An 18252-nucleotide genomic window follows, 5' to 3' on the forward strand; every position below is an offset into this window, starting at 1 on the left:
CCACGCCCTCTGTCAGCTTGGCACTGACGCTTCTGCGCACGACTTCAAACCAGCCTTTTACCCCGTGAGTAGCAGCAAAGGAAAAACTGAGGTCCCTGAAGTGAGAAGGATCTGCCCCAGGGGACAGCCAGGACCAGGGGCTGGGAACTCCAGGTACTATCCCTCGGTACCCGGTACCTCTCTGAGGGGAATGCCAAGGAGAGCTGCTCCCTCCCACCAGCCAGACCCTCTGGCACTCCTACCCTCCCAGCCTAACCAGGGCTAGGCCCGTGGGCCACATCCCCCATCCAAGGCCTCCAGAAGTCAGCCCTGTGGCAGCACTCAGGAGCTGCCAGCTGGCTCTGCATGGTGGGTGGCAGGAAGAGGGCTTGAGTAGGGGACACTCTCCAAGAGTGACCCCAGGTTTCTTCCTGGCTTTGCATACAATGGGCAACAGTGTGCCAGGTTCACAGCCTGGGGGGCAGGGAAGGAAGTGGGCAAAGGGTGAAAGGTCTCGGAGAGGTTTGGGTATAGAGCATGGCAAGGGCTGAGGTCACAGCATTCCCTGAGGAGTAGAGCCAGGGGCTGAGGACCACACAGTGGAAGGGACAAGGTTGCCCAGGGGGACCAGGATATCCAAAATGGCCTGTCCCTCATCTGCCAAGATTACTCACCCAGGGGGCCTCCTCCCCTAGGAGGCTCCTGTCCCTCACCAGCATAGCTCCTGCCTTCCATGGTTCCTCCAGGCTCCGTAGGAGACAAGAAGGCAGAGAGGGGGAGCCGCTCAGCTGTCCCTGGGAAAGAAAAGAAGGAGGCACAGCCCCCTGGGAATGGAAGTCGGCCTCCACCCACCTACCACAACCACGCAGGCACCTGTTTACAGGTGTGTTTGTGTGGTCCTCCAAACCTCAAGAACCGTGGGGCCACAAGATGCTCAGAGACCAGGCTGCTCAGTGTTCCGCCCATTCTGGAGTGCCCCAACTGAATCTTACCCAGAACCCTGGGGCAGGCTATCAAAACAACGATGGAACAAAAGATCAGTGAGGCCCCCAGTTCAGTCTGAGGCTGTTGGACCATCACCTCAGATGGCATTCATTTTGTTGGTGAGACTAAGGCCTGGCAGGCCCTGGCTGATTCAGGACTGGCTTGGTCCTGGATCGCGCCTCCTGTCACTTGTCAGCGGGGCCGGGACGCTCCTTACCCAGGGAGCGCAGTGTCTCATAGTTCTCCCGCATCACGTCCCGGTAGAGTGCCCTCTGCCCTTCGCCCAGGAGCTGCCACTCCTCCTCGGAGAACCGCACTGCCAGGTCCTGGAAGGCCACGGACACCTGTGGGCACAATCTCGGGGGAGTTGGGGGTTCCCTCCCAGCGCCACCAGTCTCTCTGTGTCCCCAGGTATCCACCAGGAAGTGGGGAGCAGTGAGAGTATGGTGCGGGCCTGATGGGTGGGAGCAGGTGAAGGCAGGGCGGGAATGTGCTCAAGACACAGTGCTGGGGTTTGGACTGTGTCCCCAAAAATGTATGCTGAAGTCCCTCCCCTCGTCCCCCATGAACGTGGCCCTATTTGGAAACATGTTCCTCACAGATGTAGCTGAAGAGGAGCAATAGGGTCACACAGGGAGGAGAAGGTCAGGTGACAATGGATGCAGAGAATGAAATGACGCAGCCACAAGCCAAGGAAAAGGCAGGACCAGCAGAGGCTGTAGGAGATGGGAAGGATTGTCCCCTAGAGCCTTCAGAGGGAGCCCAGCCCCCCACCCCCGCCCCACCATCACCACCCTGGTTTTGGCTCCCTGGCACAGGGAGAGAATCCACCTGCTGGTAAAGCCTGCCTGGTGTGGTTCTTTGTCACAGCAACCCCCCAGGAGCCCTCACACTCCGTGACCCTCAGCCTGGGCCTAAGAAAAGGTCAACTCCAGGCTGGGAAGCCCAGCCAGCCCTAAAGTCACCATGCTGGAGAGTTACTGGAGGTAATAAGCAACCTTGGCCTTGAATGTGCAAGGCCCTGGGGTCCTATCACTACAACATTAAGACAAGATACACATAAAACAGGTAAGTCTGATAAGGAACCAAACACTCCATACTCTTAGTGGGGGATGACCCAACAGCCAGGAATCAAGTAAGCAAAATGTTTATGCGGCCCCTCCCAGCCCCACAAGGAAGAGAGCGAGAGAGAGAACACCTCAAACAGCTTGGCAAGTCTAGAGGAGGCAGATCCTCCTGTACCAGGACAGACAGACGGCTGTGTGACTGGGAATGAAGAAAACCAGCAGCCGATGCACCTGTACTGGTGGCCCTTGATCCTCAGACCCCAAATCCTATGGCCACAGTTCTACAGACCCTCTGGCCCAGCCAGGTCAGTGCTGGTGTCCAGCTGTTCTGCTGGACTCCAGGCCCATGCTGGGCTGAGCCTGCCCTCACTTCCCTGGCCGCGCTTGACCTCCAGGGCCACGGCCAGCCACAGTGACCCCCATGACCTTTTACCACCAAGCCCGTGCAGCCCGTGGGTACTATGCACTGCAGGAACCCATCCAGGCCTCCATGCCTTGGTCGCCACACTCCCCCATTCTGGCCCCCTCCCTGACCTCTCCACTCTTCACCCCTGTAGGCTTGCAGCCTGGTACGCTGTGGTCTACTCTGCAAGGAAGGGCTCTGAAGAGACCTGGGATCATCCTTGGACAGTATCCCCTGCTTTGTAAGACATGAGAAACATTCTGTCCTCACTTCTTTAAAAATCATCCCTACGTGGGCATTAAAATGGCGATCAGACCCTAGAAGATTACCTGCGTCTGAGAGGCATGCACTTAAAATTACAGCAAAAATGACCTTCGTGCAAATTAAGCAAACAGAATATCAATTATGGGAAGGGTTCCTCTGCTGTAGAAACAGATGCTAAACTCTTTGTAATTAAAATTATTGAACAAAATGAAAACATTCCTAATAACGCAAAGAAGTTAATCTACTGCCTTGTTTCATCAACTCAAGTCAGCAACTTTAAAAACCATCTCTGTGGACAGCCCCGGTGGCTCAGCGGTTTAGCGCCACCTTCAGCCCGGGGTATGATCCTGGAGACCTGGGATCGAGTCCCACATCGGGCTCCCTGCATGGAGCCTGCTTCTCCCTCTGCCTGTGTCTCTGCCTCTCTGTCTGTCATGAATAAATAAATACTATTTAAAAAAATAAAAACCATCGCTGCTAACCTTGGCATTGTCACTGATGGCATCTGCTCCCCACACACCTCTTACCTTCTGACAGCTGGCACCACCACATGGTCACAACTGCCCTCCACTCTCCTGCTGAATTGGTCAGGGCCCTGTCCACACACCTGGCTGGAGGCAGCCTATCCACAGACTACCTGCTTTCAGTCCAGAGGCTCCCAAATGCCCTCCCGCCCACTTGGCCAGCCAGCAGACCTTCTGGAAGTCCTCTCCACCCCGATAGGCCAAGTATAGTTGCTCCCTTTCAGGAACACATTCAGACACCCTCAAAAACATCTCTCAAAGAGCCATCCTCATTTTTCCTGGACTTTGGACAGATACAACATAGCAAATGGTAGGGTCTATGCAGAACAGCTAGCGGATCAGGCCTGAGGCCACTGTCCCTGCAAGGTTGGCCTTGGGCTACTGTTGGGGAACTTGGATTTCAGGAGGGTGGTTTACTGGGCCAACTATTTGCACAGCGTGGTTCATGCTGGGCATCTACTTTTGCTCTGGGACTCTGGTCTGTGTTAGGTGGAAATAGCCACATGACCAGCCACCAATGGAAACCCTGAGCGCTGAGTCTCTAGTGAGCTTCCCTGGTAGACAACATTTCTTTTCATTCATTTCTTTCTTCCTTTTTTTTTAAAGTAGGTAGGCTCCATGTTGGGCATGAACTCACAACCCGGACATTAAGAGTCACGTGCTCTATGGACTAAACCAGGTGCCTCCCTTAGTAGACCACCTTTCACACCAGCCATCACAACTCAGCCGGAAGAATTATGTACATCCCATGTGATTCCACTGGGAGAAGACTCTGGAAGCTCACACCTGGTCTCCTGTATATTTTGCCCAATGTGCCTTTACATTTTATTTTGCTTTGTGTCCTCTCACTGTAACAAATCACAGCTGTGAATATGAGTCTATGCTGAGTCTTGGGAGTCCTCCTCGTGAGGGACTTGGGCCCCAATACAGGGTCCCCTTATATTTCCTGACAAGACACAGACACTTAAGGGCTCAGAGTATGCCCCCACCTGGCAGGGGACCTCATGGCCCAGCCTTGTTCTAGGTTTGAAACCTCATTCCCCATTGCTCAAGCCACTCCCTTCCATCCCAGAGCTCATGGCCCACCTGCCTGGCTCTGCTCTCTGGTCTCTCTGCTCCTCCAAGATACACTCCCACTCTTCTCTCTCTCCTAGGCTGAGGAACGTCAGGGCTGATGGAGCAGGGGGACACCTCAGTCAGAAAGTCCTCATCTGCACAGTAGTCCCAGAACTTCAGACTTGTCCCAACTGGCTCAGTGTCAGAATGGGCACAAACACTGTCTTATTGGCTAACCACATGTGTTTTTGCTTGAACGTTTCGGTCACTATGTTTAAACATACATAGATGCTGTTGTGATGAGTACGTGCACATCCTTTAAAAGTAATACTGAACTGATTTTAAAATATTTGCAAACACTACAACTGAATGTACTAAGTATACAACTATGTAGGGTTCGGGGGAGTTTTCAACATTAAGGAAGAGGATCCCAGAGTCAGTGAACAAGGTTGGAACCCCCTATTTATCACCCCACTCACCCACTGCTCTGGAGGAGGAAAGGTGGGGAGGGGCAGGAAAGGGCCAGTGGGCTACAGTTATTCTGCTGTCTTTTGTTTGCCACACAAAAATTTATTAAACTCCCACTCTGGCCAATACACCAGAACAAAATAAGGTGTCCCCAGGACCCGGAAACTAGTCAAACCAACCCCACAGGAAAGATTAGCCATCTGCAGGAGGGGGCCCAAGCCACCGGCAGACATGTACAGTCTGGGTGCCCTACCAACATCAGGCTCTGTACCTTCGAAACAAGAGTTCTACCCAAAACACACCCCCAGGAGGCCAGTAAGAAGAGACCAGTCAGGGTGGCCTCAAAGCTCATTTCTTCTTTACCTTTTGGTAGCACAACACATGGCTGGCTCACCAGGTCCAAGTGAGCTCCAGGGAAGGTCATGCTGATATCAGCTACTGAGCATGGAGGATCTTCTTTCTACCAAGGCCACTTCCCCAGCCCGGGATATTAGCTGATGCTCTCCTGTGCCCTCTCTATGGGACATAGCTCATGTGAACTGAAGCCAGCCTGAACATCTCCCATCTGACAGTGACAGAGATCACGGGCATGTGGCTACTTCTCTGCAGGCAAGGTTTCCCTGACACATGCTATCCTACATGTGGCCCAGGTATGTGAGACACTCAGCCTACCTTGGCTCCACCTGCCTTTCCCTATCACCTCTAGCTTGAACACTCACAGGTTACTGGCACTCTGCTAGATACTGAGATGTGTCCTCACAGGCTCTATTGTCAAGGTACCCAAACATCAGAAGTGTGATCCTTCCTTTCCGAGCATTTCAGAGCTCTCGTTGATTAACAAGGCGGATCTCCACAGGCAGCTGGTCAGACCAGTTGGTAGAAAAATCACAGGGCCAAGTCTAGGATTGGGATCTCTGAACTGAGATCTTTTCTGCTCTGCTTAATTGTGACTATCACCAGTAATCTTGGTACACCTTAAGAAAACAAGCATCAAACATCTAATTTTAGAAATTATCATTACCCAGTAAAGTCTGTAGTGGCAGATCTTGAGTACAAAGAAATGTTCCTGTTGACACTGCTAAATGGCAGAGTCCAAACGGCACTGCTCTGGCTGGGGCGGGGAACATGGGAGGAAGGACCCAGCAGAGCCATGTGAATGTTCTGGGGAGCTAGTTTATCCCGAGATGTCAGCAGACAAGTTCTCTGTTTAACAAACGGAGTGAAAAATACTCTCTCCTCGGCCTTATCAGAAGCTTTTTAGAACATAATGACTGAAAAAATAAAAGTGCTTTTAGGTTCAAATGATTGACTTCACGTTCCTTTTAATTAGGTCTGACTTCTCTGCCCCATCCTTGATTTACTAAATCATCAGTAAGCCCAGAAATCTAGGTTTTCAAGCCTCCTACGACTCTGACAAATTCTTAGTTCAGAGCCACAGGCCAGGGGAGCACTGCAGCCCTGTCACAGGCTGGAGGCCTGCCCAGCCCTGCTGGAAATGAAACATATGCTGGGGCACAGACCCCTGAAAACAGGCTTGGCCCTCCTTCTTCCCAGTAGCCAGCTCTCAAATGCTGTGCATTTGTGAACCAGAAATCAGACAACTGCCTAGAACTTTAAAGGGAGGGATCTTTTTTTTTCTTTTTAGATTTTATTTATTTATTCATGAGACACACAAAGAGAGGCAGAGACATAGGCAGAGAGAGAAAGCAGGCTCCTCCCAGGGAGCCTGATGCGGGATTTGATCTCAGGATCCCGGGATCATGCCCTGAGCGGAAGGCAGACACTCAAACGCTGAGCCACCCAGGTGTCCCGGGGCAGGGATCATTTAATGCTGATTTCCACCCAAAACAGGATGGCTCTTCAATTCCTCCTTGAAGAGAATTTCTCCTTCAGTAATGGGTGGCTCACCACATTCCCAGCAGCTGGTCCTATCACTGGCCCAATGTGGCATTTAAATCCTGGATGTAGGGGTGCCTGGGTGGCTCAGTTGATGAAGCATCTGCCTGCAGCTCAGGTCATGATCCCAGAGTCCTGGGATCAGCAGGGAATCTGCTTCTCCCTCTCCCTCTGGCCATCCCCCCTGCTTGTGTGCACTCGGTCTCTCTCTCTCTCTAAAATAAATAAATAAATAAAATCTTAAAAAAGAAGTGCTGGACACACAGATGAGCTACTGCATGGGAGTTAGGGCTGGACTTCAGGAACCAGACTGCTAGAGTTCCAATCCCTGCTTTGCTCCATATTAGCTATGGGACCTTGCTAAACTACTTAACCCACTTGGGCCTCGGTGAACTCATTTATAAAATCAGGATCATAATGACCTACAGCACAGGGATGTTGTGAAAAGTAAGTGAATCAACATAGGAAAAGAGGCTAGAACAAATACTGGGATGGACTAAGGGCTATTAGTGTTACATGGTCAAATCTGTCTGCTTGACGTCCACCTGCAGGTCAGAGCCTGCCACCTCCAGCTACACAGAATGGGCTCTTCAGCACACACTACTCCTGACTTTGCCTCTTTATCTCCTGGCTAAATATACTTTAGACAGCTGGAAGAGATGGATTCCAGGTCTTTCACCATCTTAGCATCAAGACAAATTCTCCAAAACAAAGTTCTTATGAAATGGAAATGGGAACTGACTATGGCCAGAATAGGTGGTTCAATCAATGGCCTCCCTCTGCCCAGGAAAGGTGGAGGACAAGTGGGGAGTATGCTTGCCTTAGAGGATGTTGTCTTGCAGTCTGGATCCACTGTCCTCCCTGGGCCCTACTTCAACTCCTTTGGGCTTTCAGGTCTGCCTCCCTCCCTCAACCAACAGGAGAAAAGCTTTCTGGATTGACCCAGGGCTGTTGTTAACTGTGCAGCCTCTGAGCTCACTGCCACCATGCTGTTCCTCCTAAAACATTCCTCCTTACCCTGTCACTAGCCCAACAAGAAAACCACAGCTTTGGTGCCCACAGGACCTGTCCATCTTTCCACACTCCTTCCCAGCCTAGATCAAATCCCCCAGCGTGCCTCAAGTTTGGGTTCCCAGTCTGGACCCTGCACCCTGCTGCTCCCACTTATGGGCTGTGCTCACACATCCCTGGCCTTTGGGGAGTCACACTGGACAGGAAGACAAGAGGCCTTCCCTGTAACTCTCTCTCTGTTATCTACCAATCCCCAAAGCCACTCCTACCTACCTTCTCTGTGAGGCTACACAGTGTGAGGATGCATCCTACTCGGAATATCAGATCTGAAGGACTGGTGGTCCAAATCCCTCGTTTCGTAGAAGAGGAAATTGCAGGAGAGCTTAGCACAGGACCAGTGGGCATACCCGAGCAAGGGTATCCTTGGGCTGCTTTGCTGCACAGCCAATGCTGCAAGGAAGGCTGCCCCTGCTCCCACAACATCCACTTTTCCTGGTTTCTCTCCCGATTGCAGGCCATGAATGACTGGAGGTTCTGGCTGCAGGCGGCTAGGTCTGGCCACAGAATGTCCCAGCCCGCTATCCCAATACCCACCCACCTCCAAACCATGGAGTCTACAATTGGCTGAGGATGGCCCAAGTTCATGGCCACCAAAATTACAGAACTGGCTCCAGGCGTCCACCCAGAGGAACTGCAACAACTCCCCATTGGTATCATCATGTTTTCCTGGCATCTTCCCAGTCCCGCACACAACTCGCCCAACTCGTGACAGATGTGGCTCTTCCTCCAGCTCTAGAATCTACAACCTGGGAGTTTGTTTCATGTCCCCTCCCCCAAGGATCCAGGATCCTACCCAGAATAAAAGCATCAGATTTACGCCTTCCCCTGAGGCCTTGATGCCCACGGCTCCCAGGATAACTAATAATTAAAAGAAGCCAGGCCGAGGGAGGGCGACGCGTAACCCCAAGGAACGAGTTTCCGCAGGTGGAGACAGGCTCCGCGCACAGGGCACTGGGGGTCAAGGGCTGGGGAGGGCGCCGGGGGTCGTCCGAGGACCTAGACTCCTGCGCACCAGGCCCGTCGGGCCGAGCGCAGCCCGATACCACAGTTGGTGGATGCCGGGGTCTTTGCCCCCCCGCCGGGGGACGGCTCCACGCCGCGCCCAGCTGACCCGCCGAGGCGTGGGTCGGTCCGTCTGTCCTCCGGTTCGCCTTACCTGGCGCGCCATCCCGGGACTCAGCCTCCGCGCTCAGCTTCCGGCGCGGCCCGCGGCGCCCGCTCCCCGGCCGCAGACTGTGCCGCGACCCTAAGCGACAGCGGCGACCGAGGTCAGCGCGGGACGAAGCACGGCTGCGGCCACGGGCAGCGGGGGAGAGGCGAGGCTGGGCACGGCGCGGCCGCCGGAGGCCCCCACTGCAGGAGGGGTGGTCCGGCTTCCGCCCGGAGACCCCCGGCCTCGGCGGCCCGCTGGGCGCAGGCGCGAACTACACTTCCCAGAGGGCGCCGTGGCGCGGGCGGGGGGGCGGAGCCGGGGCCGTCTCCCCGAAGCCTCCTCCCCACCTGCTTCTCTCAGGACCCCAGGAAACTGCGGGGAGGGGCTCCGCGCCGGGTCCCGCCTGGTGGCCAGCTTGCGGGTGTGTTTGTCCGAGGTACGCATCCGTCCGTCATCATCCATCCATCACCCATGCGTGCATCCAACAGTTAGTGAGCGCATCCTCTGTGCCAGGTGCGGATGCTCAGATGAAGCGGGACCCGCCTCTCCCAGAGATCACATCCCGTAAACCAACCGTTTCCGAGGCCAAGGGGAGGTGTGTGTGTTGGGGGAGGGGGCGGGGGGGCTGCAGGGCGGACGGCGCGGCCCCGCGGTCTGCGGTGGGTGCCAGACCCCCGCACATCCAGATCTGCCACCCAGACTTGTGCCCCTCGCTCACCAGAGCATTGAGCCCGGTCATGACATCTCGTGTGACCAATTGCTGGTCGATTTGGTTGATTTAGGTGACCCCAGAAGCTCCTGGAACGTAAGAGGGCCTCAAATAAGTGTGTGATGAGTGAACAAAGCATGAGCCCCTTCACTTCCTGGCCAGGACGCGGCGGGCTGGCGGTGGGGGGCAGGTCCGCCGAGGACTGGGAGCCTCGTCCCGTCTCTGGAGGACCACCCCCTGTTGGAACAGCTCAGAGAAGGTGGGCGTGTGGAGCTCACCCCGCCCTGTGAGACAGAAGCAGGGGTGCAGCGAGGCGGAGAGGCCCGCCGCGGGGGGAGCCCGCTGCCCCCCTTTCCCTGCCCCGTAGGTTCTCTTCCTCTGGAATATTTGGGGAAAGAGAATTTCTCGCCCAGAAGTCTCAGTGCTGTTCCCGGAAGCAGCTCTGGCCCCCCGTAGGTCTCTCCTGGCCTTGCTACTGGTCACCTCCCGGAACTCTGGGGTACAGGGTTGTCATCCTTGGCCTGGCCTCCACGGAAAGGCGTGAGAGGAGACCACTCTCAGTTCCTGCCCAGCTTCACCCCCGGGCCAGGCCCCCTCCTTCATACCTAAAGAATCCCTGGCACAGGACCCGTGTGTGTGTGTGTGTGTGTGTGTGTGTGTGTGTGTGTGAACCGGGTGTAGGAGGATGTGAAGATGTCACAAGCTTCTCACTGCTTGGAAAAGGAAAGCTTAAGTTCAGCATCTGATCTCAGGATCCCTAAAGGACATAGAGCCAGTGGTAAGCCCCTTGCCTGTGCTGTGTGACCCACGTTCCTGCTGAGGTAGACTTCCTCCTAGTAGCCAATGTCACCCTTCTCCCAGAGCCTGCCTGCACCCCACCCTCCATCTCAGGATCCCTAAAGCTTTAAAATCACTTAATTTAGAAAAAAGTAATGCCTCTACCCAAGACACACCTTTACTGCTGCATGTAGAATCTTGACACCTCTTTGACTCAACCTCACCCTATCTAAGTAGGCTTAGACCCTGCTTGTAGACTCTGGCTCAGCCATTCCTAATATTAATTCACCAACATCCAATTTGCTGAATGACCAGTTTGCCAAAACTCAATTTGCTGAGTGGCCAATTCTCCCCATGATTGAGAAACCTTCCTATCCCTCTACCCCCAAAGTTTTATTAGTACCTCTGACCCTATTCCTGCATCACCCCTGTCTCTGTATCCGCATCGCAAGATGATTGTGGAGAACTGTCCTAAATTCCATTTAAAGTGTTTATGTGGCAGTTCTGGACACGGACAACGGTAGGAGTGCAGATGGAACAGATTTTTTTTTAATTCTCAATAATTCAGATGGGTTTGGAGCAAATCAATAATCAGTGGTTTCATTTTCATCATATTTGGCTTTTGGCTACCTGGCTATTCTGTGAATTGATTTTTGGTGAATAAGCCAGCTAAAGTTTTCCCAAATAAATTGGCTAGCTTCCTTTTATAGATAAATGGTACTGTCCACTGCTCCATGTGAAAATGGCTGCAATTTTAAAATATTTTCTATTTTTCATTATTTCTTTTTCTACCCATGAGGTTATTTAAAAGTACTTTTTAGTTTCAAAATGTATGGGTCCTTTTTAGAGTTATCTTTTTGTTATTGAGTTTTACCTTGTACTAAGAGAATGTGGTATATAATGTCACTTTTTGTTTAGGATTTTCTGAGACTTGCTTTGTAATCAAGTATGTAATAAATGTTTGAAACTTTGCTTTGAATGAGCATGTGTATTCTAATGTTGGCTGTAGGGATCTAGTTAGGTCTATTAAATCAAATTTATTGATTGTGTTATTTGTGTCCTCTCCATCTTATCATTTTATGCCTTTTGATGTATCAGTTACTAAGAAAGATGTATTAAAATATATTAATGTTGTGGATTTGTCCATTTCTTCCTGTATTTCTGACAATTTTTGCCTTATATATTTTGACACTGTGAATACAAGTACAGAATTGTATTTTTCTGAGAAAGTTCATTTTATTATTATAAAGCAACAGTCTTTGCCCTAGGAATACCTTTAGTCTATAATTCATTTTATCTGATATCAATATAGCTAAACTAACTTTATTTTGGTCAGTATTCATTTGGTGTATATTTTCCCAACTTTTCACTTTCAAACTTTTTATTTATGTTTCAGGAGAGCATTTTCTAAGACCATATAGCTAGAGTTTGTTGTTGAATCCAGAATGACAATTTCTGTCTCAATTGGCAAATAGTCCAGTTGTATTTATTGTGATTAGTAATATATTTTTATTCATTTCTACCATCGTTTTTGTGCTTTCTATTTATTCTGATGTTTTCCTATGCCTTTCTTTCCACTCTTCTATTCGATTGATCACTTTTTCTTTATACACCTTTGAGGAATTCACCTTGATTCACATCTTTCTACTAATTTGAAAACTATTTAATTTAGTCTTCCTTTTCTATATATCTAGGGATAGCTCTTTAAATTTTTACACACACATCTGATTTGATATAGTCTAACAATAATTAGTATTTCCACCCTCTTTCCACACAAAAGAAGGATTTCAATGTATTAGTTCAATCACATCATTCCCCTGTCTTCTGTGTAATTGTTCTCTATGGTTAAATATTATTTTTAAGCCCTCCTCAGCTCTTTTTTTTTTTTTTTGTCTTGTATAATTGGTGCTGTTTGGATTTACCAATGTGCTCACTAGTATCTTTGTTCACTGTTTTTCCTCTTGCCTCTTTCCCCTTCCTTTTGGGTTCAGTGTTCTTCTTTTGGAATTACAAGTTTTAAAGGTTCTTCCAGCAAGGATATCTTAGAAGTAAATTATTTCAGCTATATTTCTGTCGCTTTTGACTGATAGTTGAACTGAGTAGAGAATTCTAACTTATGGTCTTTCACTCAGAATACTTTATTCCATTGTCCACCAACCATCATTGCTTCTGTTGAAAAGTCTGCTGTCATTCTAATTATGCCATCATTGTACCTGATGTGTCTTTTCTATTTAGCTGTTTTTAAGATCATCCCTTTGGGGACGCCTGGGTGGCTCAGCTGTTGAGCGTCTGCCTTTGGCTCAGGATGTGATCCCAGGGTCCAGGGATCGAGTCCTGCATCAGGCTCCCTGCGGGGAGCCTGCTTCTCCCTCTGCCTGTGTCTCTGCCTCTCTCTGTGTCTCTCATGAATAAATAAATAAACTCTTAATAAGAAAGATCAGCCCTTTGTCTATGGTATTATGAAGACACTGCAATGGGCCTAGGTGTGGCTTTATCTCTTTTGGGATTCATTCCTTAAATCCGAGGTCTTTGTACAAGCCTGGAAATTTCTCAGCTATTATATATTTTAATGTTGCTTCTCCCTTGTTATGTTTTATACTTGTAGAATTCATATTTGACATTTATCAGAACTCTATTCTAGTCTTAGCCACTCTTTTTTGTTTTGCATTTTTTTTTACACATTTGCATTTCATTCCTGGAATTTTTAAAAGATTTATATTCTATTTCATTTACAAATCTCTCATCTTTCTGTCTAATCTGCTATTATACTATTAATTTCAGTGATTGTATTTTTCATTTTATATGTATCTGCTTCATATTTTTGAAAGTCATATATTCTCATACATTCAATTTCCTATGACTTTAATAATTTTGACCACACTTACTTCATAGTATCTATATGGTAATTCTCCTGTCTGACATTCTTTATTGTGTCTGGTGGTCTTCACTCATGGTTGGCTGATTCCTTGTTTACTTTATTATTTTTAATTGTGAACCCACTTTAAGACAGGTTTCATCCATGGGAATTCTGTGTGGCCTGACTTGCAGATGTGCCCTTCAGAGTTTGTGTCTGCTTCTCCACAATCATTGTTAGCCTGGGCACACTTTTTATGTCAACTTTTAGCTTGGGGAATTTCTGAACCATGCAGGTAGCATAAACTCAAAGTTCTAACAAGTATAGATCTGTGGTTATGAATTTTCAGGGGAGATTCCCTTCCTCCCTGAGAAGAGAAAGACCTCTTGTCTGTTTGTGCTGGTATTTTACTAGCCCACCCTTCTACTAATGGTGTGGCTCTCTGGGAATATGACTTTACTTGCAAGAGGGGTGTTTCAGATCTAGACCTAATCTGGATCCACATGGCTCTTAAAACTCATCACCTCAGCTGTCCCACCATAACCACAGGCATTCTTGGGGTTAAGACTTTAGTTTATTCCCCAATCAAGATATCTTTTATTGTCATGAGAGCTCATCTATACCTGTGATTGGATATTTGTTTGACAGCATTTGATAAAGTGATATTTTATCTTTCACTTCTGGGTGTTTTGAGGTAGAAGGAGTTTTAGATTATCTAATCTAACAGATTTCTGTAACAGAAATCTTTTTATTTTAAAATGACCCTCTCTTTTGTCTAGCAATCCTTATCATACACTTGACCATTTCTTCATTTGACTGTTTTACCCACCACAGACAGTTCTTCCCAACTATGTCTTTCCTGTGTCTGGCATTGAGTGGGAATCAAAAATGTCTTGAGTGAATGGATGATTCTAGATAAACAGGTGGATGTCAGCCACTGCTTTGATGTCAGGAAGCATTGTGAGGATGGAGTAGGGGCCAAAGAGCCCATCCATGCCTCTTTGGGGGAAGATGGATTAGAAACAGTGGTGTGGTTCGCACCAGAGAGTCACTTGTTAGCATATCTTCTTCATCCCATGTTCGAAGATCTTATGTTTGTAGCTTGAAATTGGTCACAGTGAGATTATTTGTACCATGAAACTGGAAAACACTAAAAATAAAAAATACCCTCCACCAAGAGCTGGTTGTTAAATATTTACCAGCATATCACTGATGTAGAACAATAAAAACATGTAGAAAAAGTACGCCTATGTAGAACAAGACCCATGGTAAGTGAAATATGAAGTCAAAGTTGGAGGAATCTATCACTGTGGGGCTGTGGTGTTCGGTGACAGGGTTTTAAGGTACCCTTGACTTTTTTTTTTTTTTTCCAGATTTGGGAAGTCTCAATATCCCCAGGCTCAGTATTAGGGAAAGGAGCTGAATCTTTAGTACCAGCTTCCCTGAACAAAAGTGGGAAATGGCAGGGGGCACCTGGATTTGAACCAGGGACCTCTTGATCTGCAGTCAAATGCTCTACCCCTGAGCTATACCCCCTGATGTAGGTGTGGGCCTAAGTAATACCTTTAACCTGTGCAGCCACACCCAACACCTATAAATTTTTGTCATAAATGTTCATTGGCTGGGCCTCCTGGAAGCTGCCAAGACTACCTCACCACAATTTTACCTCTCTGATGCAAAATGAGCAAAAGCCTCCCCCCCTCCCTGTAGCTGCCTCCCTGCTTTTTTCTAGAAGAGCACTGATCCCAACATTTAAAGCTGGAAGGGTCTTCAGAGTCACTAGTCTGTGCCATTCACAGCGAACATCTGAATGCAGATATTCAGGATTACTAGTCTTCCACCACACAAAGCCCTCTATTGATAGGATCAGAACCTAAATCCACTCTTTCTGACTTTATTGAACCAATGATTCTCTTAACTTCTTCACATCCCTATCTTCCATCAGTCAAAAAATGTAAAGGCCACACAATTGGAGCCATCTGAATAGATTTATACAAACCTGAAGACCAGCAGAGGGACTAGAATGCAGGCTTCTAGAGCATGAATATGCCACACAGCTCAAAGACCACAAGGGGAAAGCTAATGGAGGACACCAGGATTTGACTTGGTGCATGGACTACATTGGGCCAGTCTCAGATTTTTGTACTTAGGAATCATCTCAGGAGCTTGTCAAACATGCAGATATGATCTGGGGTTAGGAACAAACTCCTTATGGAAAGTCAGGAGACCCTCTTTGAGAAACACTGTCCGCAGAACCATCATGGCTTCCTTTTGTACCACCTGGAGAAAGACTCAGGTACTGAAACACCCAAGAAAGGAATGGGTTCGGAATTGGAGCACCCCCTCCAGGATCAATCAGGATTAAAACCAAAGACGATGGTCAAACTGCTTGTCATCTGAACTCTGCCCTAGATCAGTGTTTCTTAATTTTAAGGTGCCTCAGAATCATTTGGAGGGCTTGTTAAAACTAAGATGGCTGGGCTCCACCCCTAAAAGTTTGTAAGGACAAGGTCTCAAGTAATCCTGGGGCCTCACCTTGAGAAGCACCACTCTAGACCTCTACACATCTGCAGCCACAGCCAGGGCACCTGTTCACCGGTGCCTCTTCTGCATGGTCACCAGGCACTGATGCCTTCACTCCACCAAAGACAGTGTCCTGAGGTCCCTCTCCCCTTTCTCCTAGTGCCTACCTGGGACCACTGGGATGCTCTCAGTTGTTAGTCAGTCACCTTCTCACTTTGCCATTTAGGAAACCAACACCCAAGAAGCCTTCCACCCCTCACCAATATGGGGAGAACTTGTTCAAGCAAGTAAAGCCAGAGATGCACCTGTTTTGTTTGGAGCAGCCCAGTGTGAGTTCAAAAGCTGAATTCATCTCAGAAAAGTCAGGCTTGAGGGGATTGGTTGTAGAATTATTCCTATTTACAAATGAAATAGAAGGCGAGAAGGTATCCTTGGCCCCACAAAGGAAAGTATCCAGGTGAGAACATGGAAATGTGGAGTTCTCCAGAGATGCATCCGAACATCCTTGTCCTTGGAGATTTCCTTAACAGAAATTTGCTTTTATTCTTAACTTGCTGTTTTGTTTAGTTTTGTTTTGTTTTTAAGCCATGAATTGTGAGGGAGACAGATAATTAACAAAACTCTGTATTACTATAATGCAGGTCGTAATGGGGACTGCGAGGAAAACAGAGCAAAGCAAGGGGATAGAAATGACAGGGTGCAATTTAGACAGAGCCACCAGAGGAGGCCTAACTGATGAGCTAATGGCAAGCAGAGCCCTGAGTGCAGGGGAGAAGCACCGGACGGCTCTGAAGTGGCACCCTTGGAGGAACACTGAAGATCAGTGTGGCTGGAGGCAAAAAGGGAAGGAGTTAGGGGAGGAAGCAGCCAGGGCCAGCTCCTATAGATCCTGTAGGCTGCAGCATGGACTGAGATTTTGCTCTCAGGGGAGCAAGACTACCAAGCCGATCGGGAAACATTTCCTGACTCATGTCTGAAATACACATAGGGGAAAACCTGTCAGGAGAGTATGATAACAGGTCAGATGGGCCTGGACCAAAAGTCATGGTAGTGGGCCACGGGAACTGCTCAGATGCACACACGTCTGACACCAAAGCCGACAGGACTTGCTGCTGGCTTTGGATGCAAAAGATAGAGGTGACCTGGCAGGTATTTGGCCTGAGTTACTGGGAGAATCATACCACTTAGGTGGGCAATGCAGGTGGAGTGGGGAGCTGGCCTGGGTGAGAACTAATAATTCTCTTTCTCCCATATTCTGTTTGAAAGGCCTAGTAGATCTCTGAATGAAGATATCAAGTATGAGGTCCTGGCTCAGAGAGGAGGCTGCAGGGCTCACTGGCTCATCCATGTGCATTTCAAGTCTCTTCCCCACACGATTCAGCTGTGGATTTAATGAGATTCTGCTTTCTGATCTTGTACATCTCAAATGTCCTTTCTTTGCCCTTTTTTTTTTTTTTTAATATGATAGTCACACACAGAGAGAGAGAGAGAGAGAGAGAGAGGCAGAGACACAGGCAGAGGGAGAAGCAGGCTCCATGCTCCGGGAGCCTGACGTGGGATTCGATCCCGTGTCTCCAGGATCGCGCCCTGGGCCAAAGGCAGGCGCTAAACCGCTGCACCACCCAGGGTTTGCCTTTATGCTTAAATATTATTTTCCCTGGGTTCAGAATTCTAGGTTGGAAGTTGTTTTTCTTCATATGTAAAAAAATACTTATTTTATAATAATAGAAAATATCAATAAAGACAACTATATTATTCAATTATTCATATCACCAAAGTGTCAAAAGTTTTTTAATTTCAAAATGCCATGGTTCAAGGGTCTACACAGCAGAAAGGTTATGTACATCGGTGCTTAATACTTTGAATTATAATTCTCAACTACAACTTATTTTTTTTAAATAACACAGTAAAGGAAGGAATTACATGATTTAGAAAATATGCATTTTAAACAATCCTGAATAACTATGACTATCCTGGGTTTAATGTGAGAATATTTAGGTCAACACACAATGCAAACAGTACATTTGAGGCTGTGGCGATTTGAGATATACTTTGAGTTTTTTACTTTGGGGAAAAATGTGTGTGTGTATGTGAGGTTCCTACTAAAATATAAATCTGCCTGTTAGATCGCTTTAATTTTACATTATATGGGGTTTTTTACTTAAATATACAATTTTAAAAATAAGAATGTTTTCCTGATAATAAAGCAACAAAGATGGTATAGATCACCGGACAAGATGGATGAATAACTAATTGCGCATAGAAGAAAAACAAAACAAAACAAAACCAGCCCAGCTGAAACATAGCCTGTAGAGGAGTCGGTAGAGGAGGCTGATGACCAGAAGCATGCAGTTCCGCAGATTTCCTGAGAATGAATGGCAGTTAGTGTACTGGACACTGGGGTAGTGCAACCTTAGTGAAAAGAAGCAAGTTAGGAAACTCTAGCGGCTGTGGGGGTATAGCTCAGGGGCAGAGCATTTGACTGCAGATCAACAGGTCCCCGGTTCAAGTCCGGGTGCCCCCT

The 18252-nt window shown here is 48.3% G+C and overlaps 1 protein-coding gene, 1 long non-coding RNA gene and 2 other non-coding genes across 23 annotated transcripts in view; 2 read left to right on the forward strand and 2 right to left on the reverse strand.

The window, feature by feature from the left end:
* The window catches only part of KRBA1 (KRAB-A domain containing 1), a 26070-nt gene extending 16955 nt beyond the window's left edge, over window positions 1–9115 (reverse strand). For 3 of the 20 annotated variants that reach the window (XM_072777082.1, XM_072777081.1, XM_072777083.1), the window contains exons 1-3: window positions 7926–8749; window positions 1181–1307; window positions 654–803 (exon numbers count right to left, since the gene is read on the reverse strand). In XM_072777082.1, coding sequence (XP_072633183.1) covers window positions 654–803; window positions 1181–1307; window positions 7926–8372 — 724 coding nt within the window. In that variant the 5' untranslated portion in view covers window positions 8373–8749. Of the gene's footprint in view, window positions 1–653; window positions 804–886; window positions 1147–1180; window positions 7885–7925; window positions 8750–8868 lie in introns of those variants that run through there. The other 17 variants (XM_072777080.1, XM_072777089.1, XM_072777078.1 and 14 more) reach the window with 13 other exon arrangements.
* LOC140605088 (uncharacterized) lies at window positions 9015–11485 on the forward strand. Its single transcript, XR_012007840.1, has 2 exons — window positions 9015–9460; window positions 9648–11485. It is a non-coding gene; the product is annotated as an uncharacterized lncRNA (long non-coding RNA).
* Window positions 11486–14669: 3184 nt separating this feature from the next.
* TRNAC-GCA (transfer RNA cysteine (anticodon GCA)) lies at window positions 14670–14741 on the reverse strand. Its single transcript has one exon. It is a non-coding gene; the product is annotated as a tRNA-Cys (tRNA).
* A 3439-nt stretch (window positions 14742–18180) lies between these two features.
* Window positions 18181–18252, forward strand: TRNAC-GCA (transfer RNA cysteine (anticodon GCA)). The gene has a single exon. It is a non-coding gene; the product is annotated as a tRNA-Cys (tRNA).

Source organism: Canis lupus, chromosome 15 (genome assembly GCF_048164855.1).
Source record: "Canis lupus baileyi chromosome 15, mCanLup2.hap1, whole genome shotgun sequence".
Classification (NCBI taxonomy): domain Eukaryota; kingdom Metazoa; phylum Chordata; class Mammalia; order Carnivora; family Canidae; genus Canis; species Canis lupus.